A 23,548-nucleotide genomic window follows, 5' to 3' on the forward strand; every position below is an offset into this window, starting at 1 on the left:
TCCCTCCTCAAGATGCCACGAAAGGGTCACCCTTCAGCCCCCAGCCTGTGCCCACCGCCCCCCACCCCACCATCCCCACTGCTGCAGATGGCATGATTTCATTCTCCTCTATCCTGCCTTTCCAGTTTTAAATTGCCCCTGTGTGTTGCCCCATCCTCTCCCCCATGCTATGACTTGGGTCCCTGCAGCTGACGGAGCACAAGCCCTGCCGGCCAGCCCTGCTTCTTTTCTTGCTGAATCTCCACCCCCAGGACCCAGCCTCTATCCTCTGCCCCACACGCGCCCTCGCTGGGGAAGGAGGAACACACACCGAAGGACTTTACGGGCTTGGGGACCCTCCCCAGCCGCAACGGGCCCAGACCCTTGGGTCACTGGATGGACGCTGTGCTTCGTGACTGGGGAGAAGGAACAAAAAGGTCTGCCCACATCCTGATGCCCCACCCACGGGCCGCCGCGGCCTCAGAAGGCAGCGGTCACTCTCTCACAGTCCTCGGTTTCCGTACAGCAAGTGCTCAGGTTGTGAGAACACACACGGCCCTGAGAAAGCCATTCTCCCCACGGGACTCAGTGCAGCTCTTTTCAGAATGAATTGTAAAAAGCTTATTGACAGTGTTATTTTTCCTAAATTGGTCTCTGTGTAAAAACCCACCTCCACGTGTAACAGAACAGGCCTCCTGGCCCCCAATCCACACTGTCTGGCGGGCACATGTGCTGACTACAGATGTTAGGCATGGCAGCCCCATTTCTATGGGGAGAACGGTTCTGAGCTGCACGCAGCAGGGCCCCTGTAGGGGTGGGCCGGGGCGGCATAGGGGCTCACCCAGAAGGTGGTGGAAGCCTGGGGGCCTCCCGGGGCGGCTGTGGTCCCCGCATCAGCTGCCTCTGCACCGCAGCTCTGGGGCTGCGGCCACTCCGGCTCGTCTTCCGCGCGCTGCTCACTTTTGCTCTTCTGTTTCCTTATGATCTGGGGAGGAGGCAGGTGACAAAGGGCACACATTATTGGAGAGACTTCCAGCGCTATGTGGTGTCATGGGGATCATCTTTGGGAAATTTTTAGCCACGGAAGAGCTTAGCTTCAACGGAATACCAGCCAGTTTCAGACCCGCCTTGTGATAAAACAGCACAACCAAAGCTTTGAACATTCTACAGCACTTTACAGTTTAAAAGTAGTCCTCTTATGATGCTGACAGCCTTTTCTATTAAGGGCCTACTGTGTGCCAGTCTCTGTGCTTGACACCATGTAGTACAAGGGCTTCCCTGGTGGCTCAGATGGTAAAGAATTTGCCTGCAGTGCAGGAGGGCAGGTTCAATCCCTGGGTCGGGAAGATCCGCTGGAGAGGAAAATAGAAAGCCACTCCAATGTTCTTGCCTAGAGAGTTCCATGGACGGAGGAGACTGGCCGGCTGCAGTCCCTGGGGTCGCTTGACATCATGTATGCCCTGTGCTTGACACCATATATGCTTTACGTCATTGAATTCTCAGAATAACTCTAAGAGCTACCTACTATAACTCCCCCTATTTTACAGATGCAGAGTTAATCTCAGAGGTCATCAGTTAAGGACACACAGCTCATCAACAGTGGAGCTGGATCTCAAACCCAGAGTCTCCGGCTGTACACCCTGACTTTAGGAAGGGTCTGAAAGCCCTAAGGAGGGGGCAGATACCAAGTGTCACGAAGGAAGGCTTCAGCTTGTCTGCACCGCTTGCTATGTTGGGCATGGTCACTTAGATTTAATAAGTCCATTTGTACAGAGGTCTCTGGGCCAAGGTCCTGGCTCCTCACCCACTAGCTCAATCCCTAAGGGCAAGCACGTTCACACTGCTTATTTGTCGCAGTGCAATGCAACCCCTCTGCCTTAGCCCCGGAGTACAAGGGCAAAAGTGAGAAGGAACAAGGCAAACGATGCCCAAGACAACAGCGGTACCCTCGGCGGCTCTTCCGCTCACCGAAGGCCCTGGTCTGGACCAGGTGGCCCACTGCAGCCGTGTGGTTGCCAGGGCGCGCCTACCTTCTGCAGGATGGTTGTGGCCAGCTCCTCGGTCAGCTCCTCCTTGTGGTCCCGCAGGTAACTGGCCTCATTCTGCTTGTCCTGCAGAGGGAAGAAGGGAAGGGTGTGAGCTGTGGGTGTGTTTGGGGGACTTGGCAATCGATTTCTTGGGAGTCCTGACCACAAATGCAGGGGGAGGACGGGCTCAGTTCAAGGATGGTTATATGATGATGGTGTCCCCACAAGCTGTGCTTTCTCTTGGCAGCCAGGACCCCACCCGCACCACCTTCCAGACAGACATTGTGGGGGGTGGGGGGCATACCAGACTGTCCCCATAGGCTTCTGCTTTGGAGATGGCTTCCTCGATGGCCTCTTCAGCCACCCGTAGGGCGACAGCCAATGTGTCCATCATGCTGTGTCCTGGACAGGAAACAGAACAGAGACCACTTCTAAAAGGCAAGGACAAGTGAAAGGTCCTTGTGTCAGAGTCATGAGCTGACTAGGACGAGGCTAGGCAATAGTCCTCTTGTGCCTGGCACTAAGGACAGCCCCAAACATACAAAGTGGCTTAAAGACGACGGACAAAGGGACTTAATACAGCAGTTCTTCATCTACCTTCTCGGATAAAGATTATGCTTTATTTTGTGCATGTACTGTATCATTTGTAATGATAGGCAGGAAAACTGTGAAATCTTCTAAGGGCTGTGCTCATGGTTTAATGCAAATACAAAATCCACAAAAGAATTTTTTAGATTCTAAGCCCATACTACCAATCAGTTCAGTTCAGTTCAGTTCAGTTGCTCAGTTGTGTCCAACTCCTTGCAACCCCATGAATCGCAGCACGCCAGGCCTCCCTGTCCATCACCAACTCCTGGAGTTCACTCAGACTCATGTCCATCGAGTCGGTGATGCCATCCAGCCTTCTCATCCTCTGTTGTCCCCTTCTCCTCCTGCCCCCAATCCCTCCCAGCATCAGGGTCTTTTCCAGTGAGTCAACTCTTCGCATGAGGTGGCCAAACTATTGGAGTTTCAGCTTCAGCATCAGTCCTTCCAAAGAACACCCAGGACTGATTTCCTTTAGAATGGACTGGTTGGATCTCCTTGCAGTCCAAGGGACTCTGAAGGGTCTTCTCCAACACCACAGTTCAAAAGCATCAGTTCTTTGGCGTTCAGCTTTCTTCACAGTCCAACTCTCGCATCCATACATGACCACTGGAAAAACCATAGCCTTGACTAGACAGACCTTTGTTGGCAAAGTAATGTCTCTGATTTTCAATACGCTATCTAGGTTGGACATAACTTTCCTTCCAAGGAGTAAGCGTCTTAATTTCATGGCTGCAATCACCATCTGCAGTGATTTTGGAACCCAAAATTATAAAGTCTGACACTGTTTCCACTGTTTCCCCATCTATTTCCCATGAAGTGATGGGACCAGATGCCATGATCTTAGTTTTCTGAATGTAGAGCTTTAAGCCAACTTTTTCACTCTCCTCTTTCACTTTCATCAAGAGGCTTTTTAGTTCCTTTTCACTTTTTGCCATAGGGATGGTGTCATCTGCATATCTGAGGTTATTGGTATTTCTTCCGGCAATCTTGATTCCAGCTTGTGCTTCTTCCAGCCCAGAGTTTCTCATGATGTACTTTGCATGGAAGTTAAATAAGCAGGGTGACAATATACAGCCTTGACATACTCCTTTTCCTATTTGGAACCAGTCTGTTGTTCCATGTCCAGTTCTAACTGTTGCTTCCTGATCTGCATATAGGTTTCTCAAGAGGCAGGTCAGGTGGTCTGGTATTCCCATCTCTTTCAGAATTTTCCACAGTTTATTGTGATCTACACAGTCAAAGGCTTTGGCATAGTCAATAAAGCAGAAATAGATGTTATCAATAGCATTGGCCAACCTTGCCCAGCTCAACCACTTGCTGGGCCACAGACCACGTATCTCGGCTTAACAATGTTGTGTTGCAATGAACAGCAAAGGGACTTAGCCATACGTGCACCATCCAGGCTGCCACATAACATTTTAGAGCTGAGATTTGAATTCAGGAGTCTGTCTCCAAATCCTGTGATTTTTAACCACAAAAATGAGATAGATACAAACTAACATGATTTTTAAAACTAAGGCTATCATATATCTAGTGAATGTATTTTTTGCATATGGCAACAAACAGGAGGAAGTGTCCTTAAGCCAAAGGACTTCCACAGGTGACAGAATTCTCTTTGGAGTCAAGTACTTGGAAGAGTTCTGCTTCCTGGAGGTACTAGATTTTTACCTCTTACTTGAAAGTGAGAATTTCTATCACTCCTCTTAGTTCACCCCAGAAGCCCAACTCACATCAGGCACAAGATCAGAGGTCTGCAGCGGCTGGTTGCCTACGTCTCCTCTTCCCTTTCTCAACCTCCTGTTTCCATCTATAATCTGCTAGTCAGGCATTATTGAACACATGCAAATCTCCTGAAAGCTGCCTCAGATGCTTTGTAGAATGAGATAAGGTGTAAATATATCAATTCATTAATTAATCAATCCCTAAATTAAAATACTTAATTCAAGCTTCTTAGGCTCCTGAAGACACACATGTGGACAGAAAGTGGCATTCAGCACACATAATAAATCTCCCAAACCAACCCGAGCATATGTGCTATGCATACTAAGTCACTTCAGTCGTGTCCAACTCTTTGCGACCCCATAGATTATAGTCCACCAGGCTCCTCTGTCCATGGGATTCTCCAGGCAAGAGTACTGGAGTGGGTTGCCATTCCCTTAAACTCCTGGGCATCTTCCCAACCCAGGGATTGAACCAGCATCTCTTACGTCTCCTCCATTAGCAGGCAGGTTCTTTACCACTAGCGCCACCTGGGGAGCCCAAACCAACCCAGTTAAAGTCAAAGCCGTCCAGCCAGGCAGCTGATGAGGACAGCGCAGGCTGGCTGTGAGTCCTGGCAGAGACACGCCTAGGGTTCAGCACCCCTCAGTGTGGCTGAGTGAGGACATGGTTTCCCCAGAGTTTCTATAAGAAGAGTATTAAATTTAAGTTGTCACCACACTCAGTGCTCCCTGGAGACAGACACCGTATCTCCCGTCTCTCTTCTTTAAGATACCAGGCAATGTATTTTTAATAGAAGTGGTGCCCTACAAATTCTTGTTGATTCAAAGTGCACCATGACCTCCCCAGCACTAGGCTCCGAGGGCCCCAGTGATGCCCCAGTAAACCCCAGCTGAGTCCACACTCTCTGATCAGACACATATGTAACAGCTAAGAATCGAGTGGCGATCCTGTGATGGGGACAGTCACCAGCTTCCATAGAGCCCTGGAAAGAAGGAGCTTGGAGACGTTAGAAAGGCTCTGGAGGCCACATTTAAGATTTTGGCACGAGGTGGAGTGGAGCACTGAAGATGTTTGGTCAGAAAGTGAAGGCTCGCGTCAGTTTCAGAGATAACTGGCGGGGTGTGGAGGGAGGATAAGAGGGCAGAGGCAGAGTGGCCGAAGTTTAGAGGACCAGTTAGGGAGAGAGATGGTTACTTCTGTGTGTCAACTTGGTAAAGCTATAGCTGCTGCTGCTGCTAAGTCGCTTCAATCGTGTCCGACTCTGTGCGACCCCATAGACGGCAGCCCACCAGGCTCCCCCATCCCTGGGATTCTCCAGGCAAGAACACTGCAGTGGGCTGCCATTTGCATCAGCTGTTTAATCAAACACTAACCCAGGTGTTGCTATGAAGGTTTCTTAGGTGTGGTTCACATTGTGGTTACAGTAGTTGACTTTAGGTAAAGGATATTACCCTTGAAAATATCAGTAGGTCCCATCTAATAACATGGAAGGCCTTAAGAGCAAAAACAGAGGTTTCCCAGAGAAGAAATCCTGCCTTAACACTTGAGGATCAACTCCTAATAGAGTTTCCAGCCTGCTGACCTATTCTCTAGATTTTGGGCTTGCCAGCCCCACAACTGTGTGACCCAAGTCCTGAAATGAACTTTTGTATGTGTGCATGTGTGTTATGTGTACATATCTTATTGGTTTTGTTACTCTGGAGAACCCTGGCTGATTTAAATGGTCACTGAAATTAATATTTATATAGGAATGTTGAGGGCAGGAAGGTGCTCAGGCCATAGACCTTGGAATAGAAAGAAAAGAACAGGACTGCAAACAGAACTTGGGTAACTGGGTGGAAGTGGGGACAGGGATTGAGGGAAAGGTTAAGTCTTGATGGTGGGCTTAACTGGCTGAGGAGCTTGATTAGGACCGCTGAGGGGCTACAGCTACTCAGGATCCCTGGCGGAGCTCCTGATGGTCAAGCGTCAGAACTCTGAGTCTAGAACTCTGGGCTGAAGTGAGAGCTAGGCATTCAGACGGAGGTGCGCCACAGTCACGTGTCAACCCGGGGAGAAAGATCCAAGCAGGAAGGATGAGAGAGGACCAGACCTTCATGAGAAAGTGCCCGAGGAGAGAACAGGGTGAGTGCAGAAGCTGTGGGGGGCACACCACAGAACCAGGGGGACTAGGAGGCACCTGTTCCCAACACCCAGCACTTCAGGGAAGGAGCTGCAGTGTTGGAGGAGGTTTTATTTGTAATTAGAAGAAGTTTGTTTTGCTTTTAATCTCTGTTCTAAGGGAACGATTATATTGGTATAAAAAGTCAAAGTCAATCCATAAATGGTATACTCTTCTAAGAATATTTCAGTATGAATTGCACAAGTGAGTTTGTCGATTGTTATATCCTAACTCCAGAAAAACACACACTCTAAAAGTGAAGTGAAAGTTGCTTGGTCATGTCCAACTCTTTGCAACCCCCACAGATTGTAGCCAGCCAGCCTCTTCTGTTCATGGAATTCTCCAGACAAGAATATTGGGGTGGGTTGCCACTCCCTTCTTGACGGGATCTTCCCAACCCAGGGACTGAACTCAGGTCTCTTGCATTGCAGGCAGATGCTTTACTGTCTGGGCCACCAGAGAAGCCCAAAACACACCTTGTTGATCATTATCTTGTGGTTGGAAGGGAATGCACTTCTCTAGGGTACACCTTAGATATAGTCAACTATTCTGATGATGGATTCACACAAATGGCAATAGAAGAAGCCCCAGGGAGATGCTCACACACAATAACAGAGTTCCGTCAGTGGTCCCAGCGCGACGAGGGCCCTGACGATCTGAAGGCGTTTCCAGTCCTCCAACCTCCCGTTAGGTGTAAACCCATAAGCAACCTTACCTTCTGACTGCCGATAAAATGTTGAGTCGCTGCCTGAAACACTTCCTTCATTCTCCAGGTTTGCCTCAAAAAAGTTTCCTCCTGAGAGAGAAAGAGAGAGAGGATATAAGATTACCCAAGGTGTTCAGTGGGCCTGGTGCCCTGTGCTACCGAATTGGCAGGCCACCGTTACCCACTGTGATTGTTTGCCTTGCAAATAGGTTTAGGGAATCCCTGGGTTTTTAGGCAATAAATTTAAGGAATTACTGGGCTCCACAATAAGCTACAGATTTTGACCAGTCACATTTTTTCTTTCTCATATTAATTCCTCATGTAGCATCGCTTCCACCCCTAACTCTCTTCCAGAGCCTTCTTTGGAGGCAGTGTGGAATCAAACATGGAACAAAAGATTGAAGTCTGAGAGATATGAGGTCATTTCCTGGATCTGCAAGGGACTAGTTGTATAACCTTGATCAAGTTACTTAACCACCCAAACACTTGGTCTCCTTACTAGAAAAACTGTGGTAATGACAGAATTCTCCTCATGATGAGTGATGAGACACTGAATGCCTGGTCTTCAGCTCCTGTCCATGGCACCAATCCACACAGTTGCCTTCAGCCAGTGAGTTAACTTTCATTAGCACTTAGGGGAAACAAGCCCAGACCAAACGAAGTAAGCCTCAGCATTTGCTCTTTTCAGGCCCACTGCCTCTTCGCTGGTCTTCTGTCTGTTGAATGCACGCTCTAGTGTCTTAGTTCCAGGCTGGAAAGTGCAGTTGGCTAAGCCCTTTTTCAGTTGGGGATTTACCATCTGTATTCACATATTAACTCATCAAATGAGATCTTTGAAGGTATGAGGTGTGTGTCATGGCTCTTTCCTTTTAAAATTACTATATTGTATCCCCAGTGCCCAAGGCAGCATGGAGATAGCAGGGGCTCAAAAAAAGTCTTGAATTGGATGCTGGTGGAAAGCACTGATAGAAGGAAGAGATAAACGTGGGTCTACGTGTCTTAGCTCAAAGGGGGAAATGCTATTGATTCCAAGTCAGACTAAGCCGTGGATCTTTGATACAAATAACACAGCCTGTGCTTCCCTGCATGGGCTGCATGGGGCTCTGGTGCGGAATCTCTGAGGGTGACTGCCATAGGTCCCTGCCGCAGGGTCAGTGGGATGTGACCTTTGTGAGACAGGGCGTTAGTGTGCGGCCTGCCAGTGACTGTCCGACCATGTACCACTGTCTGTGTTTGTGTTTTTTTGACCAGCCTTTCAAAAGAGCCGAAGTCACTTATTCTAGCTCTGTGACCGTAGGAAGTGACTTTATCTTCCTGTGTCTCCATCTCCTCATTTATAAAATAGGCCTTTAGGATAAGTCATCACCTCAGTTCTCAGACCACACAGCTAAGTGCAAATATTTCACTTTGGCTTGGCTGCATCCAGCATTCATTCATTCATCAAGCAAATATTCCATGGGGACCTAGTAGATGCTTGGCCCTGGGCTGGATGTTAGAGTGATTGGTGAGCAAAGCAGAAAACCTCACTGCCCTGACAAGCAGTAGATGAGAATTCAATAACCAAAGATTTATATAAATAAATATAAAGCTATAGATATGTTGAATGCTGTGACTGGGTGGTTCACAGAATAGGGCAAGTGTTCAGCAGGGAAGATTGACCTAGTTGGTGAGTGACCAGTCAAAGCGGTGGGGTGGGGGGCGGGAGGAGTTCCAGGGCAGAGCAAACAGCTTGCATGGGGACAGGTGGTGGGATGGCAGGGTGCACCTGAAGACCTAAAGCAGAGGCTGTGTGGCAGCCTGGAGTGAGATGCGCTGGAGGCAGACCATGCAGATCATGGTGCCAACATCAGTGTTCTGATCTTTGTCCCAACTTGAAACCACCTGAAGCCAGTAAAGGCTGCAGAGGCATGATCTGGTCAGGGGTATGCTTCTAAAGGTGCACGCCGGCTGCTGTGTGGAGGCAGCTTGGAAGAGGGAGAGGGTGGGTGTCTAGAGAGGAAGTGGGGAGTGCAGTCCACCCTCTGAGTGTCCCTATGATGAGAAAGGGGGTGACAGGGCAGAAGCAGAGGAGAAGGTGCAGCCCAGGAAGGGCTTAGGAGACAGGAGAGACTGGCGTGATCTCAGATCAACAGGGAGGAACCAGTTAAGGGAGAGGCTGAAAGGCAAGATGGAAGGGCTGAGTGACCTTGAGCCCTTCGTGGAAAGTGACAGAGATTAGATGTGGAGGTGTATGGTACATGGTCTGCCCTGTGAAGGAGGTGGCGAGGCTGTGTCCTGAGACAACACGGAGGGCGGAGGGGAGTGTGAGGAAGGGGGAGACCTGAAAACATCCTTGGGAGACTGCGCCGACCAGGACAGGCTCTGGGTTTGTGTTATTATAAACCTTCTCACACAACGACCCTCCCTGGGTCCCTTTACATTCATAGGTGGGAGCTTCTGTGTGTCGTTTAGGATGATGGGATTTTTCCAAGGGCAGAAAGCGACTGAACTGTTCTGGAAACTGAATGCAGCAGCCAGGCACCAAGTCAGAGCTTTCATGAGCTGGAGGAACCTCCGACTTGACACAGTACAGTGTTTTTAAGGGTCAGTGTTTTGTCCGTCAAATCCCAGGTGAAGGATGTCATAGACCCTTCCCAGAATCATATCAAAAATAGATATATCATACTAATAAATAGAAGTAGGATTTGTTTTCCCCATTTTATTTATCTAAAACTAAATAAACGAGCTTCCCTGGTAGTTCAGTGGTAAAGAATCTGTCTGCCCGTGCAGGAGACGCAGGAGACATGGGTTCGATTCCTGGATCAAGAAGATCCCCTGGAGGAGGAAATAGCAACCCACTCCAGTATTCTTGCCTGGGAAATTCCACGGACAGAAGAGCCTGGTGAGCTATAGTCCATGGGGCCGCAAAAGAGTCAGACACAACTTAGCCACTAAACAACAACAACTAAATACACATATATATTTATCAAATTGTCTAGGGATTGAGTATATTAATAAGGGCTACTTTCATCTTAGAATAGCTGTTTTGTTTTTTTTTCCCCTTTTGGTTGCACGGCATGCAGGATCTTGGGCATGCCTGATCTCCTTGGCAGTGAGAGTGTGCAGTCGACCCCTGGGGAACTCTCAAGAATAAATGTTAAAGATATCATGCTGAGGGACCTCCCTGGTGGCCCAGTGGGTTAGACTGTCTTCCAATGCAGGGGGTATGGGTTTGATCCCTGGTTGGGGAGCTAAGACCTCACATGCCTCATGGACAAAACACCAAAACATAAAACAGAAACAGTATTTTAACAATCCTATAAAGACTTTAAAAATGGTCCACATTAAAAAAAACTTTGAAAAAAGTCATGCTTAATCTATCAGATAAATCACATTGAGCATGCATTCCCATTGGACATTATATTTTTTATAAATCTATTTACTTATTTCTCTGACTTCTCCACTGCAAAGTTGGCTCTAAGATGGCCAGGTTTTGCTTATCTTGTCACCCCCAGGTTTTAAACCAGGCACTCACTAAATGTTTACTGGACTTCCCTTTAGGTCCGGTGATTAAGACTCCATGCTTTCAATGTAGAGGACACAGGTTTCATCCCTGGTCGGAGAACTAAGGTCCCACATGCCTTGCGGCCTTCTAAAAATGTTTACTGAAGATATGAATACATCTAGGATTTATCTGATAAAACAAATGTGTTGTCAGTTATGCCTAATCTGGTCACCAGGGCTTGGGACAGATGGTCATGCAAGGGTGCATGTGATGGGTGATCCGTAAGATTCTGTGAACTCAATGAATTTTCAATGGACTGATTGGTTTTATGGAAAACTACACGGGTCCATACAGTGGAGCTGTTCCATAGATGAAAGGAATTTTCTGCTGAGAGTCCTGGAACAGAGGGTCGGTCTTACACCCTGTAGATTATGTTCTGACAATCGATATTCTAAATACCCTCAGGTGGAGTTGAAGATGGAACCATCTTATTCAGAACCTCCAGCTGAGGTTCTCAAGTCTTGGCTGCATCTTAAAATAACCCGGAGAGCTTTTTAAAAAGTATCTGTACTGGGCCCACCTCCAGAGATTTGGAAGTAATTGGCTGGGGGTGGAAAATGACTGTGGTGCTGCGAGTTTTTTTTTTTTTTCCAGTTCCTGAGGTGATTCTAAAGTGTAGTCAGGCTTGAGGATGGCAGATGACAAGCACATTAAGGTGTTGGGTGGTAGGTAGGAGCTAATGCTGATGACTCCACAGTCATCTAATATAACCAGGAAGCCACTCACACACTGGGAGATTTCTCCAAACTTGAGGTATATGTAACTCAATTTTCTAGGTGGTTGGTAGAACCAATCTCACTGTTTTATGATCACGACTTTACAGATTTGAGTACCGTCTTGTAAACTATCTCCTGCCTGCTTGTCTTCATATTGATCAAAAGGAAATCTTAGTTCAAATGAAGATACAGATCAAATCAAAGTAACTGATTCTAGTACTTCTGTGAAGTGTCCTGGTACCTACAAAGTGCTTTTAAGCCTGAATTGTGTAATACTGAGGACCTAAAAAGTATCAGCCACTGGACCACACTTTTGAAACACAGAGATAAAGAAGCTGTAGCCTCTGCCAGGTGCAGCAGGAGAGCAGCTTTGTAAACCATCCCCTGAATGCAACGTGCTAACTGGGGTGATTAAGGCCCAGATGAAAGAAGTGGCGAATCACAGAGGCTCCAGGACCTAAATCTGCTTCAATAGTGGCAGAGTTATTCCCAGCAAATGATTTGCCTTTGAAAATAACACTTGAACATTTCAAAGCCTCTGGCTGGCCCACTTGGAATTCACGTGCCCCTGCTGCATCTGTGGGGCCCAAGGGAGAAACAGGAAGAGATCGCGGTTGTGCTCTGTTTATAGGATTCTCCAAATGTGTTGGCTCCGCCCCTCCTGCTCATTTTGTATGAAGCAGTAGAGAACACCCTTGAGATTTGAATGTGGTGGCATGTAAGACAGAACATGAAGCAGACCTGAGGATGAACAAGGAAGAAAAATGGGATACAAATGATGAGCCAATGCAACTCGAACTTTCTTGACATATCTCTTTGGGCTGAAAACCTACTGTTAACATGATTACTTGTAAGCTTCGTTTCTTTTCTTTGCTTTTGGTCTTTGTTCCTTGAGAAATGTTTTTAGAAAAATCAGCAAAGAGAAGATTAAAAATAATATGTGGAAGTCTTCAGCCCTGCTCTCTTAGCTACAGGCTTCCTGAGTGGTTTGAAAGACAGAGATTCTAACAGCTACCACAAAGGCCCTAATGATTCTCCGTGTTTAATGCTTCCACTCTATTTCCCGTGCATCTCAGTGGCTTGCATATTTTTAGATAAGACACAACCAAAGACTTTATTGACAGCACAGCAATGTAAAATAACGATGATGAAAAAGCTCCAAATGAGATGGATGCAATATTTTTCTTCCCTCTTTCTCATGGATAAAAACCATTTACCTGTGTCAGCAAAGTTATGGAAAAATCCGCTTCAAGACAGAAAAAACAGCCTTCTGTGGGGAAGACATGCTGTTCATATTCTGACAACCATTTCTTTCCACTGGCTGGTCTATTAGGAGTAAATAAATCCTATCTGTCTGTTTATCCTATTTATCCTTCCTTCCAAGGTGTCCCTCCTTCCTGGGAGGAAGCTGAGACATTTCTGACTGTCCCATGACATCAAACTCTGGGCCTGGTTGGTACAAAATTTTGGGGTAGGAAGGAAGCGGGGGGGCACATATCCTCTGAGAGCAGCCCTAGTCTACATGACCAAGCAAAGATGACTTTCCAGTGTTTTAATCTTTAGGGGGAAATGGCCAGGGATCTTTCATTTCTAGGGATTTGGAATTAAAATGTCCGCAGTATGCAGAAACACTGTGGCCCTCCCAACTGTTAACATAGCCAGCCCAGTGGAGATGCCAGATCACAGGACTTAAAACTTAGAAACTATGGGACTTCCCTGGTGGTCCAGTGATTAAGAATCAGCCTTCCAAACCACCACAATATTGTAAAGTAATTATCCTCCGATTAAAATTCATTAATTAATTAAAAAAAGAATCCACCTTCCAGTGCAGGGTACATGGGTTCAATACCTGGTTGGGGAACAAAGACCATGTGCCTGAACTATGCGTCCATGCGCTCTGGGGCATGAGGGCTGAAAGCATGCCACAACTGAGACCAACACAGTCAAACAACTAAATGTTTTTTAAAACCTTAGAATCTTTGGAATATGCCCTGGTATTTCTGCTCCTGACTAGAGTCAGGTATTTAAGCCACTTTCTGTGTCCCGAGTGAGTAGGTCATAGTGTATGGGGCCTCCGAGCCAGGCCTCCTTCTATCCCACCAGCCCCCCAAGGACCCCCAGGGTGGCAGGCAGCCAGCGTACCCACGATGTCAAAGCACACTCCGCTCTCCAGCCGGTGTTTCCTGTACAAGTTCTTCAAGACCTTGGCGCTGCCAAAGCGTTTGAAGCGACTCTTCACGTTATTGTAGAACCATTCCAGAGACTGGGTCCTGAGAACCCTGAGGACAACACAGAAAATCGGAATTAAAGGAGAGAATTAGGAAACAAGGACTTGCAAAAGCTGCCACAATACTTTGCAAGCTCCTTCCGTCAAGACGTAGAGCTTTTTTCTCTGCTCCATGGATCTGGGCTGGCCCTGTGACTTGCTCTGACCACAGGGACTGGTGGAAGCAATGCTGTGCAAGTCCAGAGCCTGCCAGCTTCCTCTCTGGCTGCTCCTGGACGCCCTGCAACTCTCTGCCATGTGAACAAGCCCAAAATAGCCTTTGGGATGACGAGAGACACTCGGCCTGATCACCCTTCTTGCCCCAGCCAATAGCCTGGACAGGAGAGCGAGGCCACTGACTACTGGCTGACTGGAGACGCATGAGTGAGCCTAAGTAAGACAAGCAGGAGAACCATGCATCTGAGTCCATCCGAAGAGCAAGCTGATAAATACTTGCTATTTGAAGCCACTAGCTGACACATCTGTTTAGTAGCTAGCAGGCTTTATATCTGGTATTCTTACTGCATTAACAACATTTCTAGTTCAGCTTGGGAAGATAACAGAGCGCAAGTGAGACCCTGGGCTCTATGGCAAAATTCTGCAGCCTCTTACTCATTCAGCCTGAAGCACCATGGGAAAGAGGTTTCCTGGTCAGCGCTATCACACTTGGTATGAAACGCTGACGCGATTCTTCTCCTTATTGCCTGACGAGAACAAGTTGCTAAACCCCTCCCGTTTTAAGAATAGCTTTTGTTATTTTTCTTATTATGAATGGAAATAATGCATAAACTCATTTTAAAAGTTCAGAGAAGCAAGATGAATATAAATGCTTCTAATTCAGTGGAGGAACAAGCACATGTTTAGCTGCCCTTCTTCCCTAGATGCCAGTGAAACGTGAGAAGATGTCCAAAGGGAGAGAAATTTGTAGAAATGAAGAGCATGGAGGAGAATCAGAGATTCTGACAGATTTCTGGAAAGTTCTAAGTGAGCGATAGCATAAAGGTAACAGAGAATGTTGTCCTGCAAAACAGTCAGAAGGACTGGGACTCACAGACCGGGAAGTCAAAGTTAATGTTGATTGGTGGAATATTCATTGGTAAAAAAGAATGAAATCTGCACAATATGGCCTGCCAATACAGGAGACATAAGAGATACAAGTTCAATCTCTGGGTCAGAAAGATCCCCTGGAGGAGGGCATGGCAACCCACTCCAGCATTCTTGCCTGGGGAATCCCATAGACAGCGGAGCCTGGCGGTCTACAGTTTATATGGTCGCAAAGCGGCAGACAAGACTGAGCGACTAAGCCCACATGCACACAGCAATATGGGCGGACTTGGAGGGCATCATGCTGAGGGAAATAAGTCAGACGGAGAAAGACAAATGCTGCGTGATATCACTTATATGTGGAAGCAAAAAGAAGACAACTAACTCGCAAATGAAACAAAAAAGAAGCTAGCTGACTCATAGAAAAAACATGGTTGGTTGGTGCAGAGAGCAGGACTGGATGATGAGACGGTACTCACAAAGCTAGTTTAGTCACTGTGTTGATGACAGCGAGGGCTCTGGGCCCCCACCCTTGTTCCCAGACTGACAGTTGGCCCAAAGACGCTGGCTCTAGTCAAAAATAGAAAGCAGTTCTCTAATAAAATTGAACAATCTGCTGGAGGGGGTTACCACCTGGCGGTAAAGCCCTCCTAGTTCAGCACTCCGGGAGCCCCACCTGCTGGCCTACCAGACACTGTCCATGTACCCCAGAGCCAAGCCTGCCAGCTCCACAAACTCGGAGCGCTCTGCACCAATGTCCCCTCCTTGGGAGGCCCTCCCTGACCTCCCTAAAAACCACCACCACCGTGCCAACACATCTGTCCTCTTCCTCCCATTTTCTCTCCCCAAATTTCTAGGGTGCTTCTCTGTACCTGATGTTTAATTTTATATAATTATTATTTGTAAGACAATCAGTACATTGATATGCTAATTAATAATTATTAAATTGTTTATTATCTATTTTCTATTTCCAGTGGAATATATGCTCATGGAAAATGGGCTTTTTTCCCACTGCAGTGTACATAATAGACGCTCAATAAAATCTTGTGATGGATGGACAGTTTTAAATGTATTTTTTTCACTTAATATTCCTGATGGACTTTAATGTTGTTGAACAGTCTTCCCCACAGCATTTTTAGTAGCCCCAGAATTCACCATAGTATGAACATAGCATGTTTTATGTCTCTAGCCTCTTGGCATTGAATTTGCCCATTTCATTTGCTATCAAAAGCAATTCTGTGATGCATATGTTGGCAGCTAAATGATCAACATGTCTACAGTTGTGGGTTCTCGAAGTAGAACTGCTGGGTTCAAACACATCGGTCTTTCAGAAAGTTTGTACCAATGTCACTCTTCATTCGCAGTGTGAGATTTTGAAGTCCTCAATTTGGGGTGAGGTGAACCCCAAGAAACCCCCTATGGAGTGGCCAGTTTCTCCATGGAAAAGCCCATGTCTGAAGCCCAAGTAAAGCACAGGAAGCAAGGCAAAAGGGCAGAGAACAAGCATCATCACGTCCTGGCTTGGTGGACAAGATAGCAAACAGGTTCGTCTTCCCTGAGCGGGGGAGGCAGCTGTCAATGGCAGAATGTACCAAAGGTGTCATCCTTTTACGTAAAACTGCACTATATCATCAGTGTCATTACTACTAACAAAATGAACACCATTATGTGAGAGCTTGCTCTATGTTGGGCACCGTGCCAAAAGCTTCCCTTGAATCACTATGAAATTCTCATGGGCGCTGGAGCAGGCTGGACTGGCCCAGACCCCAACATTTATTGCCCATTGGTTATAAGCCAATTCCTTAATCCCCTAAGCCTCATGGGTCCTTCAGCTCCACCATCTCCCACCTCCTCTCCCTCCTCCAGTCAGTAACTTCTTGCCTGTTCACTGGATGCCAGCCCGTCTGCCAGCTGTTGTGCTGGACTACCGTACTTGTCAAGGTTGTTGATGTCATTCAGTCATGTCCGACTCTTTGTGACCCCCTGGACTGCAGCGCGCCAGGCTTCCCTGTCCTTCACCATCTCCCGGAGTTTGCTCAAACTCATGTCCATTGAGTCGACGATGCCCTATACAGTAATACTAACAATATTTTCTTTATTTTCTGCGCTTATTTTTTTTAATGTATTATTTGTATTAAAAGTATTTTTTTTTCTTTTTTGATTAAAAATTCATTTGGCTGCATTGGGTCTTAGTTGCGGCATGTGTAATCTTCATTGCGTCCTGGAAGATGTTTCATTGCGCTGCATAGACTCTCTAGCTATGGCACACAGGCTCAGTAGTTGTGGCACGCAGGCTTTGTTGCTTCATGGCACATGGGATCTTAGTTCCCAGACCAGGGATCAAACCTGCGTCCCCTGCACTGCAAGGCAGATTCTTAACCATCGGCCCGCCAGGGAAGTCCCTTGTGTGAAAAGTATTATAAAGCTATTACAGTACAGTACTATTACAGCCAATCGTGTTAGTTGTACCTAAGCTAACTTTGTCGGACTTGGAACAAACTGGACTTACAAACACACTCTCTGATGGAACTTGTTCTTACATAGGGGATTTACTGTGCTTCAAGTGCATCATAGGATGAGCTCTCCGTTCTCTGGTTATACCAAAACTCTATAGCATTTAGAAACACTTTGATGACACGGAAACCAGAATGCCTCTGCTTGCTCAAGTCAGAGAGGGGAATCAGGGCACTGCCTGGGCTGCTGGAAGGTGGGAGGATGAGAGGCACTGAATCCTTAGAGAATGACCAGCAAACCTACAGCCTCATTTGGAGACTAGAAAGCTTTTCCATAGAACTGATGCATTTTAGATTATGTTTTGACTTCGAGTTAATGTGGAGAGCGTCTCTGGAAGCCCCAGGGAATGCTCAGTCATGATTACCTTCATTTGCTATTACTGCTTCTACTTCAGTTATTTTAAAATTCACAGCTCAGAGGAAACTCACAGGATACGCACGGTTCACAGGGCAGAGGTGAGGGGAGAAGGCTGTGGGGACACCCGTGCCCAGGATGGACTGGCTGAGTGCTGCAGGGCCCCAGCCCACCCTCACATCTCCAGCTGCCTCCTGAATAGAGGCAGCTTCGGGCAAGTGTAGATGAGAAGGAAAGAGCCCAGTGTCAGGGTCCCACTGGAACCAGAGGCATCTGTGCACGAATTCCTTCATGTGTTCACTCTCTCGTTCTCTCACTCTTCACTGTTTATTGAGTCCTTTACGTGCAGGCACTATCCTGCCATATGCTGCCGGGTATGGGAAGCGACAAAACCGATCGAGCTCGTACCCAACAGTGCTGTCAGACTAGTCTCTTCCGTGAGTGCCAGAGGCATCATGCCATGGAACCAAAAGTCAAGCCAAAGGCATCTCCAGAACGGCTGACAGGCACTGGGTTCGGTATCATTCCCACAGAGGTGTGAGAACAGAGTCCGTCTTGCTTCGTGGCTCAGGCCTTTTTTTCTGGACTTAAAACATTGAAGTATAGTTGATGAACAACAGTGTGTTCGTTTCAGGTGTACAGCAAAGTGTTTCAGTGGTAACACACACACACATAAATATGTATATATGTATATTATTTTTTAAATTCTTTTTCATTATGATTTATTACAAAAATATTCAGAACAGCTTCCTGTGCTGTACAGTAGATCCTTGTTGTTTATCTATTTTACATGTATTAGTGAGTATCTGTTAAGCCCAAATTCCTGATATATTCCGCACCCTCTCCTTTCGCCTTTGGTAGCCGTAAGTTTGCTTTCTATGTCTATGGTCTGTTTCTGTTTTGTAAATAAGTTCATTTGTATCACATTTTAGATTCCACACATACGCTATATCATACGATAGTTGTCTTGTTCTGACTTACTTCACTTAGTAGGATAATCTCTCGGTTGCATAGGATAATCTGCATGTTGCTCCTAATGGCATGGCTTCATTCTTTTGTGTGACTAAGCAGTATTCCATTGTTCCACACCTTCCGACACAGACCACATCTTTTTTATCCATACGTCTGTTGATGGGCATTTAGGTTGCTTCCATGTCTTGCCTATTGTGGATAGGGCTGCTGTGAACGCTGGGGTGCATGTATCTTTTTGAATTAGAGTTTTCATCTTTTCCAGGTATACCAGGCATTTTCTTTAATGACACCCAAACCGCCCTTTCTCACTGCAGTAAACACAGGAGAGGCGCCTTAGTGCTGGACAGGGAGCCACAGTGCTGATGATGAGACTTACGGTGATGATGAGACTTACAGTGAAAAACTTTCCAAGTTTATTTCTTTGGCTTATTTTTAAAATGATCCCAATTTGTCCCTAAGGATGCCCATACAAAGGTTCTTAGTCCTGCGCAGTTTCACAATCTAACCCTGATAATTTCTCTCAACACTAAAGCTTTAAAGAAGTCAACAGCCAAGCCTTTGAAATTCACCAATCACAGAATAGTCGGAATTGATGACATTTAGTCCTTGGAACTACAGATGGTTTGTCTGTAAAATGATGGTCACCCAACTAGGGAAGACAGGAAGAGGATCAGGTTTGGAGGGAAGGTGGTAAGTTTAGTCAGGACACCTGTATGTGGGGTGCCCCCCACATGCCCAGGTGGCAATGCCTGGTGCTCAGTACTAGTCTGTAGATGGAAATCTGGACTAGAAAAATGGATTTGGTGGTCTTTGGTCCACAGGTAGCCCTGAAACCAAAAATTGGGGTTAAGGGAGGTATATATAATCATTATCTCTATTTTACAGAAAAAATGGAAACAAGTAACTTGCTAGTCACTGGCTGAACTAAGAGCAAATCAGGGAACAGACTGTAGACCTCATCCTTGGGTCAGCGCCTTGACATCTGCTCGGCTTATTTTCCTTCCAGAACCTCTAGTTAGTGTTCTTACTGCAAATGATGGCTTTTGCTTCAAAGTTTAAGCAAACAGAAAGCCCCAGGGATCAAGAGTTCAGAAGGAAATGTAAAATCATTGTATCATTTCCCCCCAAACAACCTACTTATCATTCTGTGGATACTAAACGCTTCAAGTCACTTGTTTGTATAAGCAGTTTGCTAATTTTTTTCTGTGACATGAATAAACTTATAAACATGGTGCATTCTCATCAGAAGACAGACTGGAAATTGCATCACAAAAGCAGCACTGAAATTACAACTCCAGGAATGCCAGACTGATTTCAGCTCATTAGACAAAATAACAGGATTGTGAAGAGGAAGGAACTGCCTACGCCAGAACTGCTCGGATCCTGCTGCTGGTGGTGAAGCAAGGCCGCCTTGGCCCACAGGTCCGGCACAGCAGGTGCTGTGCACACTGATGGGGGAGAGTCTGTGGATCCCCCTACCTCCTGTGCAGTCCTCAGACCAGCCATGTGGGCACCGTACGGAGCCTCGATAAAATTGGCAATCCCAGCCCTCTGCTCTCACCCCGAGACCGGTGGAATCAAATGGCACTTTAGAAAGATTCCCAGGTGGTTACTAGGTCCATCAAAGCTTAATAAGCACTGGCCCAGTGAAATTAGCTGGGTGTTTTCTGAGTCCACATATGGTTTTTGTTTTGTTGTTACTCTTGACCACAATCCACTTAGGTAGGACAAGTTGTCTCTCTCAACAGCTGACTTGCCTCCCTCCTTCCTATTTTCCTGGGCTTCCCTGGTGGTTCAGACAGTAAAGAATCCACCTGCAATGCAGGAGACCCAGGTTTGATCCCGGAGTTGGGGAGATCCCCTGGAGGAAGGCAAGGCAACCCACTCCAGTGTTCTTTCCTGGAGAATTCCGTGGACAGAGGAACCTGGTGGGTTACAGTCCATGGGATCACAAAGAGTCAGACATGACTGAGTGACTAACACTTGCTTTTCCTGCTTTCCAAGGAAAAAGAACTAAACCAGGTGATAAAAAGTTTGGAAGAGGAATGGAATAATTACAATGGTACTCCCAATTTCAGGTGCTTTCACTACAGAAATAACTAAATCAATAAAATGCCAAAAATCCTGATGAGCCAAGTTCAAATCATTATATAAAGCAAAGTTGCCCAAACTGACTACAACAGTCTAAATTGATAATGAAGAACTAACATTACCTTGTTGGTAAGAATTAAGAAGCACAGCAATTAAAATCCATGACCAACTCAAGAGGACCCTGATGATGTGTGGATAACAAAGCATCTCTCCTAAAAACTGTAAGCACAACCATGATCTGTGAGCTCTGCCTCACAAAATACAGACTGAGAAGATTCAGCACCAACAACACATTGAATGGACATAAAAGAGAGAAAACTCTAGGTCTTTCAAACAGACAGACTCTAACACAGGCAATTGGTTACATAGATGACGAAATCACCGAGACTCCCAAGAAAGGATGGTGAGGCATGCCAGAGGCTAGCAGCGGGGAAGCTGCCACCACCCCAGGGCGAGAGGGGCCAGGGAGGTGGTGGCATTGCTGGGAGGAGCATCCTGGAGCCAGGAGATGGGGCCACAAAGGAGATGCGGCTGCTGCAGAGATGCGGCTGCTGCAGAGATGCTGCCCGAGGCAGAGAAACTGATGCACTATCTTCTCTCTCCCTCCCACCCTTTCAGGGAGTGAGGAAATAGTCATTAAACTAAATTCTATTTAAAAAGACCGTTAGAGAAAACTCTAAGGAAGTAAAAATCGAAGAGCCACCCCTCCTCCTATGTAGACCACAATATAGGATCAGGACCAGTAACTGACATCAATGTGGACCTGGGCTGCTTGTCACATGTCTTCTAAGACTGCAGCTGTCCAGGGAGACTCCCCTGAGTGGCAGTGTGCACTCTTACTCCTGCCAGTGGAGGCCCGGGGAGCCCAGGACTGTGCAGCCAGGCCTGTCACCCTGCTGATGGCAGCTCCCCACAGGGAGCACTTGTACTGAGGAAAGGACAAGAGAAAGTCTTGCCGCCAGAATCACTCAGACCTCCTCTGCTGTGTGTGTGTCGCTCAGTCATGACCAACTCTTTGCGTCCCCATCAACTGTAGACCGCCAGGCTCCTTTGTCCATTGGATTCTCCAGGCAAGAATACTGGAGAGGGTGGCCATTCCCCTTCTCCGGGTGATATTCTCAACCCAGGGATCAAACCCGGGTCTCCTGTGTTCACTGAGCCACAAGGGAAGCCCCTCTTCTCTGCTGAGTGAGACTCAACTCTTAGGAATCATGATTTCTAAGTAAACTCCTTGGATACAATGTCCCTAAAATAAATTCAAAGTATAATAAACTCAACTTACTAGAAAAGCCAAACAAAAACCCCCACTGAACAAACAAACCTTTTTTCTCCCCCAAGTCTTGGCTATTTTATCTAACAGAGGTTTTTTCCCCTCCCAGATGCAGAGGAGAGAATAAATATTTCATCAGGTTTTTCTAAAGATTAAATGATATAATACATGGGAGGCACCCAGCCCAGTGTACATCTTCAGGATGTGCTATTTTTTTTTATTATCATCAATATTATTATTTCCTTTTAAGCCCTCTGCATCTTTTTTGGGGGGGAGGGCAGGATCTGAGTATAATCAATAGATAAAGAGTAAAAGTAGACTTGTCAGGAAATGCATTCAATTTTTACATTTCATCTTAAGCAAAAGGCTAGACTTTAGGGTTAAGGTGGTTCTTAACCTTTAGCAGTTTTTAAACTTAAAACCGAGCTTGCTGGGCCTGACTTCAGAGGTTCTGATTTGCTTGGTCTGGGCAGGCCCCCACTATGAGCCCTGACGACATGTAGGTGATGCGAGGCTGCTGTTCCGAGGTCCACACTTTGAGAGTCACTGAGCCTGAGGACAGATCTGGCATGTTGTAAAGAACACAGGACGATATTACTGATTCCGAGCCATGGGGAAAACAACAGAGTGACAGGCAGGTGTTTGGAAAATAAGACTCCTTCAGCCCTGACAGCACGAAGGCCCTTGAGCACGGAGTCAGAGCAGTCAGTTTCAAGAAGTCAAGAGACGCTGAGAGACTAGACGGAGAACAGCCCCCACACTGGGAGCCCTGAGCGTGTCATTGGGAATTTGCAGACAGTCACAGCCAGGAGGCTGGCAGTGTCATGTTCAGTTGATACATGACAATTGCCATTAACGTGAAGTGTCCTGCTAAGGGTGGGGAGCTGGAGGCGACAAACAGCAGCAGGGAAAGCCTGGGAGAGCAGTGAGGAAGCGTGTCCGTGTGTGACGCCCCCGCAGGTGCTCCTGGGCCCTCTCTGCACTTTTCCAGGTTGCACAGTGGCGAATGGGAGATGGAAGAGGAAATGGGCTGAAGGAGAGAATAAAGGGGTGGATTTTGAAGATTTTTTTTTCAGTTTTAATATTTTTTATTGAAGTATAGTTGACTTACAATGTTGTGTTAATTTCTGCAAAGTAATTCAGTGATCCATTTATATACATTCTTTTTTAAAATATTCTTGTCCATTATGGCTTATCATAAGATATTGAATATAGTTCTCTGTGCTATGTATGAAGCAGGGCCTTGCTCTTTATCCATTCTATACACAAAAGCTTACATCTGATAACCCCGATATCCCACTCCATCCCTCGCCCAGTGCCTTCCCTTTTAGCGACCACAAGTCTCTGTGAGTCTGTTTATCTATGTCTGTGAGTCCGTTTCTGTTTTGTAAATACATTCACTTGTGTCATATTTTAGACCCCACGTGTAGGTGGTATCACATGGTATTTGTCTTTTTTTTTAATTGTATTTATTTTTGGCTGTGCTGTGGTGATCGGGGCTACTCTCTCGTTGCAGTTTACGGGCTTCTCATGGCAGTGGCTTCTCTTGTCGTGGCACACAGGCTCTAGGCCACAGGGGCTTCAACAGCTGCAG

The 23,548-nt window shown here is 46.5% G+C and overlaps 1 protein-coding gene across 4 annotated transcripts in view; it reads right to left on the reverse strand.

Moving 5' to 3' along the window:
• Nucleotides 1–23,548, reverse strand: part of MYRIP (myosin VIIA and Rab interacting protein) — a 227,076-nt gene that overhangs the window by 66,988 nt on the left and 136,540 nt on the right. For 3 of the 4 annotated variants that reach the window (XM_027522735.1, XM_027522739.1, XM_027522736.1), the window contains exons 4-8: nucleotides 13,586–13,722; nucleotides 7,193–7,273; nucleotides 2,311–2,408; nucleotides 2,010–2,090; nucleotides 821–964 (exon numbers count right to left, since the gene is read on the reverse strand). In XM_027522735.1, the coding sequence (XP_027378536.1) occupies nucleotides 821–964; nucleotides 2,010–2,090; nucleotides 2,311–2,408; nucleotides 7,193–7,273; nucleotides 13,586–13,722 (541 nt within the window). The remainder of the gene's footprint in view (nucleotides 1–820; nucleotides 965–2,009; nucleotides 2,091–2,310; nucleotides 2,409–7,192; nucleotides 7,274–13,585; nucleotides 13,723–23,548) is intronic. The other variant, XM_027522738.1, reaches the window with a different exon arrangement.

This window comes from Bos indicus x Bos taurus, chromosome 22 (genome assembly GCF_003369695.1).
Source record: "Bos indicus x Bos taurus breed Angus x Brahman F1 hybrid chromosome 22, Bos_hybrid_MaternalHap_v2.0, whole genome shotgun sequence".
Taxonomy (NCBI): Eukaryota; Metazoa; Chordata; class Mammalia; order Artiodactyla; family Bovidae; genus Bos; species Bos indicus x Bos taurus.